Source organism: Juglans microcarpa x Juglans regia, chromosome 1D (assembly GCF_004785595.1).
Source record: "Juglans microcarpa x Juglans regia isolate MS1-56 chromosome 1D, Jm3101_v1.0, whole genome shotgun sequence".
In the NCBI taxonomy this organism is placed as follows: Eukaryota; Viridiplantae; Streptophyta; class Magnoliopsida; order Fagales; family Juglandaceae; genus Juglans; species Juglans microcarpa x Juglans regia.
In genome coordinates, this window is record NC_054594.1 from 10286096 (window position 1) to 10303794 (window position 17699).

Genomic DNA, 17699 nt, shown 5'->3' on the forward strand with positions numbered 1-17699 from the left:
CGTAATTTCTCATAACCAAATATATACATAACTAACTTTTATCACTATCATCAAATATTTCCATGGAAACTGAATTTATCTAATGAAGTAGATAGTTTGACAACCTTCTTAGCGTGTAAAAACCTATACACAATTACAAAAGTATATAAAATCTTCAATCAACTTGGAGCACCTTTGTTGCCAATAAGGATTAATATTAAGAATACAAATAACACTAAAAAAGAAAATAATGTAAGTTACCGAGAAGCTTGTAAGGAAGACCACAGGATCTGCTTCATACCATTTATTGCCACTTACAACTGAAGATTGTGTTGGAACTGACGTATCTACCATGGCACAACTCTTTTGTAATGGTGGCCCGCAAAGAAATTGATTTCCTTCATAGCTACTTTTCTCAAATGTCCCAAACTGTGCTTTTAAGTCTGGAACTTTACCTGATAAGTTGTTGTAAGCGACATTGAATACCTCAAGAAAGGTTAGACCAATCAATAATGAAGGAATCTGTCCACTCAAACTATTGTGAGAGAGATCTAAGCTTTCCAAGAGAGACAAATTTGAGAATGTTTTTGGAATGGAACCTGTCAATTGATTGTAAGATAAGTTTATTGCATGCATTGAAGATATTTTTCCCAGTTCTCGAGGAATGCCACCGGTCAACTTGTTGCATGACAAATCCAATCCAGACATGTACGCAAGGACAGAACCCCCATAAGAGAGGGACCTATATTTTGTTACAAACTCAACCTTAACTTCTACATCGGTATATTCTTTGTAGTCATAATAATCAACATGCTTCTCTAGGACCCTTTTATATGAGTAAGCTCCTTGCCCTAACCAGACCAAATTAGTTTTTCTTGGAAAAGAGGAACAATTAACAGTAGTTATCTTCCCAAAATATATGTTGCTAAAGCATCTTGGTATGGTCCCAGAAAATGCATTCTTGGAAAGATCTATAATGCTTATCGTCCTTAACCAACATAACTGATCCGAAATGATCCCACTGAAATGATTACCACCCAACAAAAGTACTTTTAAGTTGTAAAGTTCTCTGATTTCATCAGGGATACTGCCGAAAAAGTTGTTATCTCTAATGTCCAATGTCAAAAGAGATGAGGAATTGAAAAGAGCTTTTGGTAATGGTCCTGTGAGTTTGTTCCCTTGGAAATATAGGTGCTCAAGACCTTGTAGATTCAAGCAAGAAGGCAACGACCCTGAAGCTAAGTTATGAGAAAAGTCTATAGTGCTCCGCGCACTTAGTTCACATGGAATCTGGTCGTAAAAATAATTATTGGCCATGACAAGAGTCCACAAATATGTCATGTTTCCCAACCATCGAGGGATTGTACCTGAAATATCGTTATTGCTGATATCTATCATGTACAATAGGGAAGATGCATTAAGTATCGATACAATACTAGTGAAATGATTGTACTTCAATTGCAGAAACTCGAAGAATGGTGACTTGAATTGCTCTAAGAAGATTTCACCCTGAAGGTTGTTATAACCAAGGTTCATAATTTTCAACAATGTGCAGCTGTTGACAAATTCTTTTGGGACCTCACCTGAGAAATTATTGAAGGAGAAATCCAATACCTCCAAATAAATCATGCCATTAATTGATGAAGGAAGACTACCTTCAAAAGTATTGTGGGAAAGATTTAGATACTTTGCATTTGGAAAAATCCTTCCAATGTCTTCTTGAAGTTTTCCACTCAATTGATTTTCTGAGACATCCATCCAGGAAATATGCATATGGTGATACAATTTCCATTGTAAGTGACCCATAAAAGAGTTATCTTGAAGATCTAGAATTTGTAATCTTGTATTGTTTTCCACCAACCAATTTGGGATGCTTCCTTTCAACTTATTTCGGGATAGATCGACAACTACCAATTCATGTTGGTCAAGGAGAAATCCAGGAACATTGCCAGAGAGCTTGTTCAAACTACAGTTAGATAGTTCAAGAACCTTTAACTGAAACAAAGGTACCCAACCCAAGGAATTCTCAGTTTCTATCTCAAGTTTATTGTTTCGGTTGATGAATCGAATAACCTGAAGTTTAGAGTGATTGGCAAATAACCTGATCGGGAATCGACCCTGAAATTGATTGTAACTAAAATCAATGTACTCGAGAGATTTCGGGCTGGCTATCACATATGAAGAAACATTTCCATTCAATTGATTCTCAGAAATATCTAGTAATTTGAGAGACGTCATATTGTTCATGCATAGAGGAAGAGTCCCCTCAAATTGATTATGAGATAGATCTAACTCTTCAAGCTTCTTGAGTGCGCACAATTCTGTCGAAGGGAGTAGCATCAATAATGTCTATGCAAAATTAAAAACTGAATTGCACAGCCTTCTTTTATGAAATTGCTAATGAGGGAAATAATTCAAAATTAACCATTCTCGTTTGTCTTTTTAATATTCCTAATCACTCTGCATACATCATTAGGGTAATGCTTACGAAGTGTAAATGCTTGATTTGATAGTTGTTGATCATTACCTCGAGTAGGTAAAGTGCCATTGAGTTCATTGGAAGATACGGATAGAACCTTGAGTGAAATTAGTTCCCCGATAGATGGAGAAATACTTCCCGTGAACAAGTTTTTGCTGACATCTAAAATCTCCAACCGGCTACAATTGACCAAATCTACAAGAGAAATTGTGTCAAGATTATCACGATCATGATTTACAGGCCAATATCATAAATATGGTTTGATTATACTTTTCCCCACAAATTACCACAGTTTTGTTACTTTTTGTTAAAAATAACAACTAATTTTAATAGAAATATGTACAAAGAGGCAACAATATCCTGAATATTAAAAGCATGTATTTCAACTATTAAAAGATAATTTCATCTTTATATATATATATCCATTAAAACGGTTGGTCAATGTTTTGGAGGCGACAAACAATCAAATAATAATTCATGAAATGGAGATAATGGAGATTTTTTACCTTGGATTGGTAGTTGTCCTCCAAGATTATTAGATTGCAAGATAAGAACCTCCAAGTTGCTTAGATTTGCCAGCACTGCATAACATTAAAAAATTTAACAAATTATAATGGGTTAAACATTGAGATAGTGACTGTGGTTTGAACTTTAGATAGAATCCGCACTAACTATTAAAAATGTACTTTTCTATCATTGTATTCTACGTTTCAATGGTTTTTCCATTATAAATCCCTTAAAGCCACTGCTTAAACCCCCGTCATATGACTCGTAAGGTGCCACATCAGCACAAATAAAAATATGCAACATGTAAAAATAAAAACAAAATTTATTTAAAAAAAAAAAGAAAATACTTAAAAAAATTAACTTTACCAACAGTAATATAAAACAAAATTTCACATCGAGAGAAGATATCCTCTATCGATCGGCCACCCCAACTTTAGTTGGATCTGGGGTGGGCGTGGTCACCCAAGACTTGGTTGGGGTGGCCGCCCACCCCAGACCCATACCCTAGGTGGTGGGTGACCACCCACCCCCGTTAAGAACATGGTGATCTTGTAATTTTTTATTTTTTATTTTTTATATTTGGATTTTTTTCTCTACTTTTGTATTCTTTTGTAATCTTACTGATGTGGTGGGACCCTCCACGTGAGGGAAATCTCCTAAACCACTGTAATGAAAATTTTATAATTCTTTCTGTTTGTGTCTTATATATATGTATATGGTGATAGGCGGTGGGTGAAAAGGAGAATGTACTTCGGGCAGAAGAAAAGAAAAAGTGGTGAGAAGAGGAAAAGATAAGAAAGAAGAGAGGAAGCCGTGCGTTGTGTATGTGTACGAGGAATTTTTCCTCACACTTCCATCAGTGATTTGAGAGATCATAAGTGGTTTGACTCTGAAGAAATTTCAATATGTTGTCTCTAATGTCGATAACTTAATTTTGAATGGTGCCAATCATTGAGATTCAACTTCGTCTATCTTCTACAAATACTTGGTAAAATCTTTCTCATCACTCTTGTAATTTTCATCTGAATGGTGATGGTTTTGTGTTGAACCAAGAATATAGATATTCTTGATGTTTTGGTAGCCTCTAGATATTATTCTAGAGAAGATAATCTGTAACCTCATTATTGTTGCTAGTGGAAGTTCTAACTGAACTAGGTCCCGTGGTTTTTCCCTTTGCATTGGAGGGTTTTCCACATAAAAATTCTTGGTCTCTTGCTTGTGAGTTTTATGTTTACTAGATTATCAATTTAATTGGCACAATGAAAGGGCAGAAAATATTCCATTGTGTTTTTTTCTTTTTTTTTTGTATTCACCCTAACAAAGTGGCATCACAGCTTTGGTTGATTATTTTGTTAATTATCTGTGTGAATTAAATATGGAGGATTCATCTAGTAGTATGATTAAACCCCTTTTAATTACTCAATTTGGAAGACAATGATATAGGATGTTCTGTATTGCAAAGAGTTATTTGAGCCTATTGATTTGGCTTGTGTTAAACTAGAAAAGAAAACTGATAATGAGTGGAAGAAATTAAACAAGAAAGCTATTGGTCATATCAGGCAATGGGTTGATCAAAGTGTCTTCAATAATGTAGCCAAAGAAGTAGATGCTTACAGTCTCTAGATGAAATTAGAAAGTCTTTATGAGCGAAAGACTGCACAAAACAAAGCTTTTATGATAATAAGACTTGTGAATTTAAAGTACAAGGATGGACAAAGTGTTGCAGAGTATCTGAATAATTTTCAAGAATTGTTGAATGAGTTGTCTACCACAAAACTTGTCTTGGATGATGAAGTTTAGGTTTGCCTTTTGTTGAGTTCTTTGCCAGACAATTGGAAAACTTTGGTTGTGTCTCTCAGTAACAATGGTGTATTGACTATGAGTATGGTGAAAGACAACATATTCAATGGCAAGAATGAAAGAGCATGGTATTCCTTCTCATTTAGATGTACTTGTTATAGAAAAGTGAGAGAGGAGTAAAAGCAGAAAACCTCGTGGTGATAATAATGGTGACAAGGCAAGATGAAGGTCCACTTCAAGAAAAGGAATAAAATTCTTCACTATGGTAAGCTTGGGCATATGAAGAAAGAGTGCATCAAGTTTAAAAATGAACAACTGAAAGAAAAAAGTGAGGAGCCAAAAAGAAGAAAAAGAAACTGCAGTAGTTGCATTTGATACTGATGTGTTCATTGTTTGTGATGATACTCATGTTAATATCGCTTTTCAGGATTCCACTTGGCTAATTGATACATCAGCTTCTTTTCATATTACTCCATATAGAGATTTCTTCTCTTCTTATACCAGTCGTAACTTTGGTTGGGCATTAGAGATGTGCAATTGGAAACCAGCATTAGGTGCAAATTGCTTCTCAAAGATGTCAAGCATGTTCCTGATATGCGTTTTAATTTGATTTCAATTAGAAAATTTGATGATGAAGGCTACCATAATCATCTTGGAGATGGAAAGTGAAAACTTAGTAAGGGCTCTCTTATTCTAGCCAGAGCAAGGAAGGTCAATACTCTATACAAGACAGATGCAAGATTCATCAAGGGAGATGTTATGGCTACTGGGAATGAAATCTCCACCGAACTATGGCATAAGAGGTTTGGCCACATTGGTGAGCAGGGACTTCAGATTTTTGCAAAGAAGCCGTTCCTATCCAATATCAAGGGTACTACGCAATTAATTCCCTGTATTCATTTTCTTATAGGAAAGCAACGAGGAATTTCTTTTAAGAGATTTTCTCCTTCTAGAAAGGATGATATTCTTGATTTGTTTCACAGAGATGTTTGCATTATGAATGCCAAAAGTCTTGGTGGTGCACTATATTATGTCACTTTTGTTGATGATCACTCTAAGAAAGTGTGGGCTTTTCCACTGGAAACTGAAAACAAGTGCTAGATATGTTCAAGGCACTACATGTGAAAGTTGAAAGAGAAACTAGAAGACATTTGAAATGTGTTTGGGCAGATAATGGTGGTGAGCATAGAGGACATTTGAAGAATACTGCAAAAATCATGACATAAGGCTTGAGAAAACGGTTCCTAAGACACCACAACAAAATGGTGTAGTAAAGAGAATGAATAGAACAATTTGTGAAATAATCAGATGTATGCTCTCTCATGCAAAATTGTCTAATTCCTTTTGGGGTGAGGCAATTTGTGAAATAATTAGATGTATGCTCTCTCATGCAAAACCAGTGATTTCTCCACTTGCAGGTTATTTGAAGCTAAATTCAAAACAGAGTCCTACAAGTGGGAAAGATAAAGAAGAAATGCAAAATGTGCCTTATGCATCAGTTATGGGTAGCTTAATGTATGCCATGGTGTGCACAAGACCCGATATCACTCATGGTGTTGGAGTTGTCAGTCGATTCCTCTCTAATCTTGGCAAAGAACATTGGGTTGCTGTGAAATAAATTCTCAAGTATCTCAGAGGTACTTCCAAGGTGTGTTTGTGCTTTGGAAATGGTAAGCCTATGTTTGAAGGGTTTATAGATGCATATATGGTTGGAGACATTAATTCTAGAAATTCCACTTCAAGGTACTTGATTACTTATTCAGGGGGAGTTGTGTCATGGCAATTCAATATGTAGAAATGTGTTGCTTTGTCTACCAAAGAGGCTAAATATATTTCCATAACTGAAGCTAGTGATGAGTTGCTATGGATGAAGAAGTTCTTAGAAGGACTGGGTCAAAAACAAGAGAATTATATTCTCTAGTGTGACAGTCAGAGTGCTATCCATCTCAACAAGAACTCAACCTTTCATTTAAAATCCAAGCATATTGGTGTGAGGTATTATTGGATTCGTAATGCATTGGAGATGAAGTTGTTAAAGATTAAAAAAATACATACTGATCAAAATGGGTGAGATATGATGACAAAACCACTGTCTATGAAAAAACTTGAAGTATGCAGAGCAAAAGCAGGTTTGGTGGAATCTGTCACATAGTTGGGAGGGGGAGATTACACCAAAAAAAACATAGTGGAATATTTTCTACCCTTTCATTGTGCCAATTAAATTGATAATCTAGTAAATAAAAAACTCACAAGCAAGACACCAAGAATTTTTACGTGGAAAACCCTCCAATGCGACGGGAAAAACCACGTAACCTAGTCTAATTAAAACGTTGACTATCAACAATAATGAGATTATAGATTGTCTTCTCTAGAACAATATCTAGAGGCTACCAATACATCAAAAATATCTATTCTCAATTCAACACAAAATCATCACTATACAGATGGAAACTACAAGAGTGACGAGAAAGATTTCACCAAGTGAGTATTTGCAGAAGACAGACGAAGATGAATCTTAGCAATTATCACTAGTCAAAATGAAGTTGTCGACATCAGGAACAACATGCTGAAATTTCTTCAGAATCAGACCACAGATGATCTCTCAAATCTCTAATGGAAGTGTGAGGAACGAGTTATCACTATGCGACCTAGGGCCCAATGTGTGAGGGGAAACTATTTGGGTTGTCCCACATTGGTTGTGGATGGGGTTGGTAGTCAGTTTATAAGTATGAGGGAAAGCCTTACCTCTTAAGTTAGCTTTTAAGGTTGAGAGTGACTCAAGACCACCTAACACTGGTATCAGAGTCAGGTTTACCAATAGTCTCTGACCCAATAGTCTGCGAGAGAAACGGGTTGTTGTTGCTTTAACCCAAGGCCCGATGTGTGAGGGGGAGATTTTTGGGATTGTACCACATCAGTTGTGGAAGGGGTTGGTAGTCCTTTCATTTCAGCTTATATTTGGGTACAATATTTTATTAATTATAAGAAAATTACTTATTTGTGATCAATTATTTACGATGAAAATGAACATTTGCTACGAAAATGTACTGTACATACTACAAGAATTAATTGATGGATTAAGCCAAATTTACCTACAGACTATGAAGAAGCTATTATGTGAACAATTTTGTTTCAAATAACTTCTAAATGAGGTCAGTTTAGATCGTTTTGTCTAGGTTTCAAGCTTTAGTGAGCTTTTAAGAGACGATATAATAAGTAATATTAAAGAATTTAATTAATTTAAAAACATAAAACTCTACAGCTACTCCATGCCACCATGGGGTGACCAGACTGGCTACCATTAGAGGCTTGGTCCGGGGCGTTAATTGTGAGGACTATGTTGAATCAGTGAAGGAATCCCTTCATGTGAGCAAAATTCTAGCGACAATGAAGCAGCAAGGCAAGCAACAGGCGGCCAAGGTGGATCAAAGGCGAGCAGCATGTGCAGGAAGGTTCACTAGACACCAAGAGAGTAAGGGATATGGTGACCGTATGAAAGGCAAGCAAAGTTAGGAGCACTCCGAGATACGGAGGTGCAAAGGAGGCAGTGGGTGTAATACTCAAGGCCCATGCTCCATCAAACAGCACATCAAGAGTGAGCTTAAGAAAAAGGAATACGTACTTGTGGGCCATACCGTTTGACCTCATAAGCATGACCTAATGCCGTATGGGACACTCTCATAAGGGGAAGGACGGTGAGTTTAGTCCCAAGGGAGGCTATATAGATAAACATGCCTTGTCCCATCAATCACTTAATCTTTACCATTCTTAAAGTTTAGAGGACAAATGGAAGGTGAGATCAAAGGTCTCTCATTCAAGCAAGACAGAGGTTAGTGAAAATGTCAATTTCCATCAAGACTGTAACTAGCAATCCTGCCATATAAATAGAAATGCATAATAGTCAACATCACACTTTAGAAATGTAGGGTAAATACGGGTATGTTTAGGATTTGCATATTCCACTTCTTGTCTCCTTCTCTCATGAAAGAGAATATTTTTCATAATATATTTATTGACTTCTTCGAGAAAATGATTTAAAGACGATGTGATTGAAAGTGATGTGCTTTCAATGTGCTCTTTATTCATGGAATCTGGTTGGGGATTCCCCGTCCTATTACTTAGTAGCACGTTGCCATGAGTTTCGTATGAGTAGATGGGTTCCCCGTGATGATCAAGGTGGGGCGTTTCCGTATTGGCTTCACATGATATCATGGGTAGAGAGAGTCTCCGCGTTGATCAGGTGGAGTGTTCTTGGTGATGTTTTGGTAGAGGTGTTCGACATGTTGACCAAGCAGAGAGATTTCCCATGTCGAACGAGTGGAGTGATTCTCCGTTGGTTTTGGTGAATGTGTTCTTGTATTGGCCGGGTAGATAGATTCCATGCCTAGAGTGGGTGGAGTGATTCCCTATACTTGGTGATAATTATAAATATATGAGTTTTCCTTAAAGGATGATTCCTTTACATGCTTATAAATATATATGTTTTGCTTAGAGGGTGAATCCTCACCATGCTTGGGAATATGTTTGGGCTTAGAGGGTGGTTTCTCACTATGCTAAAATATGTGTGCTCTTAATCCTATGTAACACCCCAACAAAGTCTACCAAGAGGCTCTATGAATAATGGACCTTCTTAAAGGAATTACTATCCTTATGGACTTAAGGATAAAGCCCAAGACACTTTGAGGACTTTAGTTAGGAAAAGAATGGGCTAAAAGCATAGAGATATAAAGTATCCAACCTACTAAGGATGAAATTTATAATAGGCCCAAGAGATACGGACCAAATAAAAGGCCCAAGCAGAGCGGGCCCAAAACCCAAATGTGGAGCCTAGACCCAAATAGAAGCCCCACAAACTAGGCCCAAACTGAAAGGAACTCGGCCCCATTGAAGCCTAAAACCAGTGAGCCAAAGCCCAATAAGACAAAGCCCAAAACCAAACTTAAGCCCAATACACTAAACTTAGGCCCCAAGTTTTCCCAACTTGGAGACCAAATTTAGAGAAAACTTGCCCACAACTCCAAGCTTAGGGAATTTCCTAGAAGGTGCCCAAACGACTACTTTGTCATCAAGTATTACTCTTCTAAGATTCTAAGAGTCAAAAATCTGAAAAATTTGTGAGACAAGACCAAAAATTACACTAGGAAGCAATTGGCCATTAAAACTTTTTAAGAAAATTATTCAAGTTTTAATTTAGACTTATTACATTGGATTGCATAATTAGTTAAGTTAAGATATTATTAATTAGAACAAATCCTAGTCACATGAAGCAAGCCATGCCAAAAACATTAGGACGCACACATCTGAATGCTTTCAAATCCTACCTCTATGTTCTTTTGTCCAAATCTATTTAGAAATTTGTGCCACAAAACTTAACCTTACCATCTGAATTGATTAGGAACTTCAAATATTTAAAAGAAAATAGGATGACACACATGAAGGACACGTCCATATGACATACACATTACAAGGCTCATTCAGAACAACACAACAACTAACAGATAGATGAAGACACTTCCCAAGCTATAGTCTTTGTCCTCAAGCAAATAGAAGGAAACTTCCAAATATTCATATTTCCTTTGGCCCCATGAAGTCATTAGTCAAGAATTGAAGAAGCAAAGATCAAAAGACACCAAAAGACCCTATATGGCCAGATTGACACCCTTAGCACCAAATCAAATCTTGTCTACCTTCTACTTGCCACCAATGCCTCATCTTCTCAAAATAGAAACTCAACACATTGCCTTCAATGTATGAGAGAAGCCAACTCATGTCAAACCTCCTAGCTTCATGTCAAACAACTTACACCCACAGAAACCCATAAGTTAAAACCAACAATTTGAGTGTAAAGTTGGAAAGATTTTCTTAAGCCTCACAACTCTAATAGAGAGAATTAATGGACGAACCAAATCTGCAAAAATGAATCATAGGAAAAATCCCTAAGACCCAACCAAAGAAGGAACTATAGCCTAGCCCATTAGCCAAATCACAATGATGAACTTCCTTCCAAACCACTCATTATTCCGACACTACCTTCGTGATCCCCAAGCATGGATGAAGAAAACATGGTGTTCTTCCAACCCATGACACCTAAAATTCAGTTTAACCCCATGGAATTGAAGGAAGATTGAGTAGAGCATTGATAAAAGCTAAGTGGTTCATCTCAACAGACCAACTCATTGCTTCCTCTTCCACCTCTTCCATCTTCAAGACAAGTGTCCCTCACCCTCTTCTCTTTCTTACTCAATGGAGGGATTAGTTTTTCAACTATTAGACCTAAGAAACCTACCTAGTTGATAGAAACTAGCAATGGAAGACCATGGTTTTCAGAAAACAAGGATGTAACGGATTACAATCCAACCAAGCCATGGGAACTTGTTTTCTGAAATTTTCTTGCATTCCATGCCCCCACAAGATCAGAAATCATAGATCCTAAGATTCCCTAGCTGCACACAAGAAACCAATGAGAAAGCTTCAAGTCAACCTAGTCAAAACCACCATGGTAGAAGCTAAAGTGAGTAATCGGGTGAACCATGGTAAAGGGTGTGTTTTGAGTGATCATCCGCCCCTTAGAAAGCCTATAAATACAACCCTTCCTACCACACTTCACCTCACACCACTTACAAGAGCTATTGAGTGAGTTAGAAAGAAAGAGCTACAAAAAAAGTGAAGAAAGATCCCTAGCCGAGTACTTGTAGGAGAACTTCCATGATTGTAAGTAATCTATCCTTGTGTCTTGATGTATTCATGAGTAAAGCATGTTGAGTTGAGTATGAGGGTGCATGTTCAGAATCTAGTTATAAAGTTAAAAATCTAGTTACAACATGCACTAAGTTAAAAATCTAGTTACAACATGCACTATCTTGGGTTGATCATCATTCCTATCTTGATGTTACTAGTGGTTTTAATGCATTGAGTTAAATGGAATAATGAGATTAGTACCAAATACATTTTGAATTAATCACGTATAAGTATATGAATTTCATGCCACACTAAGATCTTAACCTAAGAAGTAAGAATGATCACTTAGCATAAGCAATATCATTGATTACATTAAAGTTGATATCAAGCACATGCCACAGCTATGCCTAAAAAATAACATCATATAAGGTGTTTTTCCTTGGAATAGGCCACGGCCTTAGCTAAGAAAGGACACTAAGTTTAGAAAAACAATTAGATTGAAAGCATGGCTAGTTCTTAAGAATTATCAAGATTCTAACTCTTAACACATCTTTTGTTTTAGCCATCACCTTTACATACCCAGAAAGTTGTAAGTTGGCCTTTAACCTACTCTTGGATAATATTTATATGGCTTTGTATAAACACTTCATTCCTGTGTAAATGTTATTTTTTATCATGAACTGCCTCGCACTATCTCTTGAGCAATCTATTTCTATATAGAATGTGATGATTTTGTGAACTTATGCATAACAAGTACACTTTAAGCATGATGCATAAAAAATATGATGTTTTACATGAAGTTCGATTACTTGTTCAAAGGTAAAGCACATGTCCTCCAATATGTTTTGTCATGAGCATAGCATGAAATTAATTTTGTCATAACCCAATGCTAGGATGGGGGAATATCTTAGTTGAACTCCTTTGTCATGACCCAATACACGAATTGGTGAACGCATTTTCATTGTCTTTGTCTTTTATTCTTAGTACTGTCATGGATTTTAACCTACTAAGGTTTCATTGAAATCTCACCATATATGGTGGTTCCACCTACAGGTTCGTTCTTCGGCCCCACTTTTTTTTTTTGTTGATAATACTATTATGCCTCCTCATTTTGATGACGAGCACTTTGATTGCATTGTTATATGGATATGTTTAAAGTAATGTCATTTCTAAGCACTATTTAATGAGTGATGAAAAAATGACACAAGTTTACTCAACTCTCGAAGAGCAAAAGCACAACTGAAGCAAAATGCTCGTATCGTGAGCGAGCACCTCGAAGATAGTGAGAAAAACAAGAGGTAGGATGAGAACAATGCAAGAGGTCGGAAAATTGAAGATAGGCTGAAAACAATGCAAGTTGACGGAAAATTGAAGACGGGACGAGAAACTTAGAAAGAACAAAAAAATCAATAAAACGGATAAATTCAGATAGAACGGACAATAAAAGGTAAATGATATTATAAATTTTGAGAGAATATTTTTGAAATATTATGAGTCTAATTGTTTAATTTTTTTTCTCAGTATTTTATATAAAAGAATCTAGGCCGTGAAATTTCGGTAATTACTTCATATAGAGCTATACTCCAAAAGGAATTCTAAATGATTACAAACGCCACGAATTCTTTCCTCCTAGACAATGTAGTATCTCGGATTTACCACCATTATATACTCAATCTAGGCTGTTAAGGGGATCTCCCACACTCTCGAGTCTAAGGATAGGCCTATTTGATCACATTTCAAACTACAGGGAGCAAAAAAGATCATGGGTTATTTGTTTAACAGATACATCTCATGCACGCGTAGCTATCAATACAAAAAATGAACCAAAGAGTGCGTATGGCAACACGACTAAAATCCTTACTAGATGATAAATAAAAATAAAAATAAAAATAGTAAAGCTTAACTACGGGCATAAGATGGAGTTCCCAATATATATATATATATATATATATATATTTTGTTGGTACATGGTATAAGATGACTCCGATCCTAAGTATTTTTATGCATCTTTAAAATATTTTAAACGAAGAGAGAGTGTAATTAAATAGTCAAATAGAACAGTTGAAGACTTTTGTAATGTGTTTCACGAAGCTCAATAGTCTCTATATCATTTAATATTTCTAGTTAGGGAGCCATCGAATCTCGTGTCTCTTAAAAATCCAATTTCTTCAACTTTTAAAAGCTGATATTAATGAATAATTGCTAATGATTGGAAAGTCTACAACGTAATGTGAAAGATCCAGTACATACCTTTGATTGGAAAGGATTTCAGGTAATTCGAAGCAAGATTCAGATACGTAAGGGACTTGATTGTAGTAAATGATGACAAGCAATTGTCGTTTATGTAATTGAAACTAAGATCTAATATCTCCAAGTTTTCCAATCTTGACAAGCTTTCCCAACCTGTAGTTGTACCATTTTTATTTCATTTTAAAATGGAAAAATAATTAAATGAGATTGTATTTAGAAGAAAATCCATGCTTTAGTGCTTATGAATCGACTGAGAATCAAACTATTCTCGCATAATTAATATTGCTTATTAACAGGACTATAAATAAACAAGTCCTTAAAAAGTGAGGGTCTAAGCTTTCCCAAAAGCATGGGTTGCACGTGGAGTACTTAAGTTTGTGTGAAATAATGAATCTATCCATAGCCTCTACGCCAAATGGATAATAGCTAGACCAGCCATCTGAGTCCTTTTTATGAAATCACTACTTATCCGAAAAGTTAAAACTGATGAGAAGAAGTAGAATTAATTAGTTGTATTATATTCTAATTAATATGGACTTTGTGATTGGAAATTCTACAAAGTATAAAGTAGAAAGAAAGATGAACATACCTTTAGTTGGAAAGGTTCCTGTCAATTGATTTCCAGCAAGATTCAGATTCTTAAGAGATTTGACCACAACCAATGATTGTAAGGCATTATCATTGAGGCAATTGTGACTAAGATCTAATATCTCCAAGTTCTCCAATCTCGACAAAAGTTTCCAATCTGTAATTATTTATTTTATATCAAAATGAAAAAATAAATAAATGAGCATGAATTTAGAATAAAGTTAGTGTTATAGATCTTATGAACTACATATGCAAGACTCAAACTACTCAGATGGTAGCACAGAGGATTTCATAGACATTGTATTCTAGGAAGCCATCTACTCAGACTCAAACCCCCCAATTGAAAGATCAAAAAATAATCAATTTGTCCGTTGGTTAAGTGATACGGAAGTCTAACATCCAACTTGGAAAGATCTTATTTGGCAACTACGGGTATCTTTGGCTAGAGAATAATTGTTTTGAAGAGGCAGACTTGCCTTATTTCGAAACAAGTCAATTAGCATTTATTTCATATGTTTTAATTAATTCCTTGTATGAAAAATGTTGACTATAAGTATGTAATGATGCTATCAATAAAGCCATCTGAGAATTATTCAGAAACTGATGTTTGTAGAGCGGGTTCCTCCTAAATAACCACGTTCATCCTTTCACAAAATTAATCAACATGGGTAAAGCACACAAACATGATCCGGCGTCTTTTCCAGTTGACACACCAATTACATGTTCCGTTTCAAGAGCTCGTAACATTAAGCCATATGGACAAAGTGCCATGCAGCCACCAACTATCTTTCTACTTAAAATCTAACCCTTCAAGATTACCAAAGATGATAATTGCAAGAGGATTACATTTGATGGGAAATTGCTTAAAGTAGCTAGTTTTCATAAACGACATACCTTTAACCAGAAAAGATCCTGTTACTTGATTCCAAGCAAGATTCAAATTCTTAAGGGACTTGATAGCAACCAAAGATTGTAAAGGGTCGTCATTGAGGTAATTGTGACTGAGATCTATTTTCTCCAAGTTCTCTAATCTTGACAAGCTTTTCCAACCTGTACTTAGATTGTTTCAAAATTAAAGAAAAAAAAACATTTATATGAGAATGTATTCAGAAGAAATTTCATGTTCCTTAGCCTATGAACTGCATATGCAAGGTTCAAACTATTGGACAACACTTAATAATCATAACTATCTAAAAGAAAATTTCTATACCAAAATCACCAAGACTCATAATCCACTTAGGGGATGTAAGTTCATTTAGAAATGTTAGAGAAAATGAATAAAAAAAAGAACTAAGAAATTAATAATAATCCTGACTATAAATATATATTAATTGGGAGGAAGACTATAGATCAATAGAATACCTTCGATTGTCGTCACTCGTTCTCCCAAATGATTAAACGCAAGACTCAATGTCGTAAGGGATGTAAGTTCACTTAGAGATGGTATGATGCTGTCATCAAAGTCATTATAATTGAGGTTCAATGTCTCCAAATTTCTCAATACCACGAGCCTTTCGAAACCTTGCAAGAAAAAATTATTGGAAGACACGGCAAAATAAATTTTATCAATGTGTTAATGCAACACAACAATGTTTCTAAACTACATTTAAAAGACTACTAATTTTTTCTTCAATTAATAAAATACTCGCCTTGACTTGGGATGATATCATTGTAGGAATTGCCACTTATATCCAGCTTGTTCAAGTTTCTCAACCCAACTAATTCTTCATTCCAAATGAAAGACAAAGCAAAATTAGGTGGGAAGTATGAAACATAAAATAATAATAGTAATAATTAAAAGAATCAAAATGTGAATGTTGTCGTGGAGATTAAATATGTTGGATCGAAGAATAACTTAATAACCTTGAGCTGGAAAGTAACCCTCCAACAAATTTGAAGTAAAATTTAAAGTCTTGAGCGAAGTCAAATCACCCAAAGATTGTAGAATGCCATTGTCATGAAAGAAGTTATATCCAAGGTTTAGAATTTCCAGATTCCTTAAGCTTGAAAGCTTTTCAAATCCTGCAAAGTATGTTGAACAAGAAAACTTTACCGATTATAAAATGAAGATTTTTTTTTTTTTTTCTGGGCATAAAATGAAGAATATTTATCTGACGATCAGTGGGTATAGAATCACTACTGAAAGTTAAACACATGCTTATAAACATTAGTTGGCCAATTAATAAATTTATAGCTAGTAATCTCTAAACGTCCGCTAATATACAAGTAATTAGAGACCTTTCATACAACAAGTCATGTTCAAACAAAAATCTACTTGGGGTTCAGAATTTCTAGCTGAAATCCAAAATTTCTCGAGGAACGAGATACAAAGGCGCATCATTGCAATGCAAGGTTCTCGATCGTACTGGGATTAGAATTTTTTATAATATTTTTATTCAACTTTAAAAGATAGATACAACACACGTGATTTCAAACTTTTTAGCTTCAGGACTCTTTATGCTCAGACAACATTTAATACTATTAATTGAGTATTAATCCTGAGGTACTATAGATTGTTAAGTGTATCTCTAATATATATTAAATTTTATTATATATTTGGACTATAAAGTTTCATTTGGATACTAAGTATATCTCAGATATATATATGATCTATAGATAATAATAAAATAATTTATAAATAGTAGTAAAATATTAATAAATAATTTGTGAATAATAGAGAAATAGTCTGAAAATATTTGAGAATTATTCCTAAACAATTAAGCTCTAACATTATAAAACTCCTTCTTGTCTCTTTGCAACATACCTTCGTATGGTATCCAGCCACCAATTGCATTAAAGGATATATCAAGACTTCTTAACTCCTTGAAAGGCTCCAACATGGACACGTTTAGCAACCACCGATCCCCGAAACTCACATTCTTGTACTTATGTTCACGATAGTAAGGATCTTGCTTCAAATTCTCAAGGGACAATTCTATGATGTGACTAGTGGTGGAGTTGCACGTGACCCGCTCCCAGTCACAACACTCAGTACTCTTTGAGTCGTCAACCCATGAAGGAAGAAGATGGTCTGAATTAGCGTAGGGGATGGATTTAAGAAATGACTTCAAGTGTAGCAGACCAATTCTCTCTTCCTCCAAGCAACCCTTGTTCTCACCAATTTGAATAAAAATCACTAAAACCCACAGCAGCGCCTTCATTGAGAAATAATTTGTAAGATACGTACCAAGATTCAGCTCTATCTAAACCAGCTTGTTTTGGTTGTGGTGTGATTATATATTGTGGCTTGCATGTACATCTATAAGAGTTTATAAAAATGGAATGCCGGACTTCTAATGTTCATTGGCTGAAATTTAAAATTGGTAACTCTATTGACTTGGACTAAATCAAATCAAACTTATCCTAAAGAGAGTGGTGTTTTAGGTGAAAAAATTTAGAATATAATGGAAATTGAAAT

At 35.3% G+C, this 17699-nt stretch overlaps 1 protein-coding gene across 1 annotated transcript; it reads right to left on the reverse strand.

The window, feature by feature from the left end:
• Positions 1-108: 108 nt before the first annotated feature.
• Positions 109-17442, reverse strand: LOC121263112 (receptor like protein 21-like). Its single transcript, XM_041165945.1, has 7 exons — positions 17046-17442; positions 16145-16303; positions 15176-15331; positions 14283-14438; positions 2507-2653; positions 241-2300; positions 109-123 (listed from the first exon to the last, which is right to left on the reverse strand). The coding sequence occupies exons 1-7, from the start codon at positions 17440-17442 to the stop codon at positions 109-111; spliced, it is 3090 nt and encodes a 1029-aa protein (XP_041021879.1).
• Between the last annotated feature and the right edge of the window lie 257 nt (positions 17443-17699).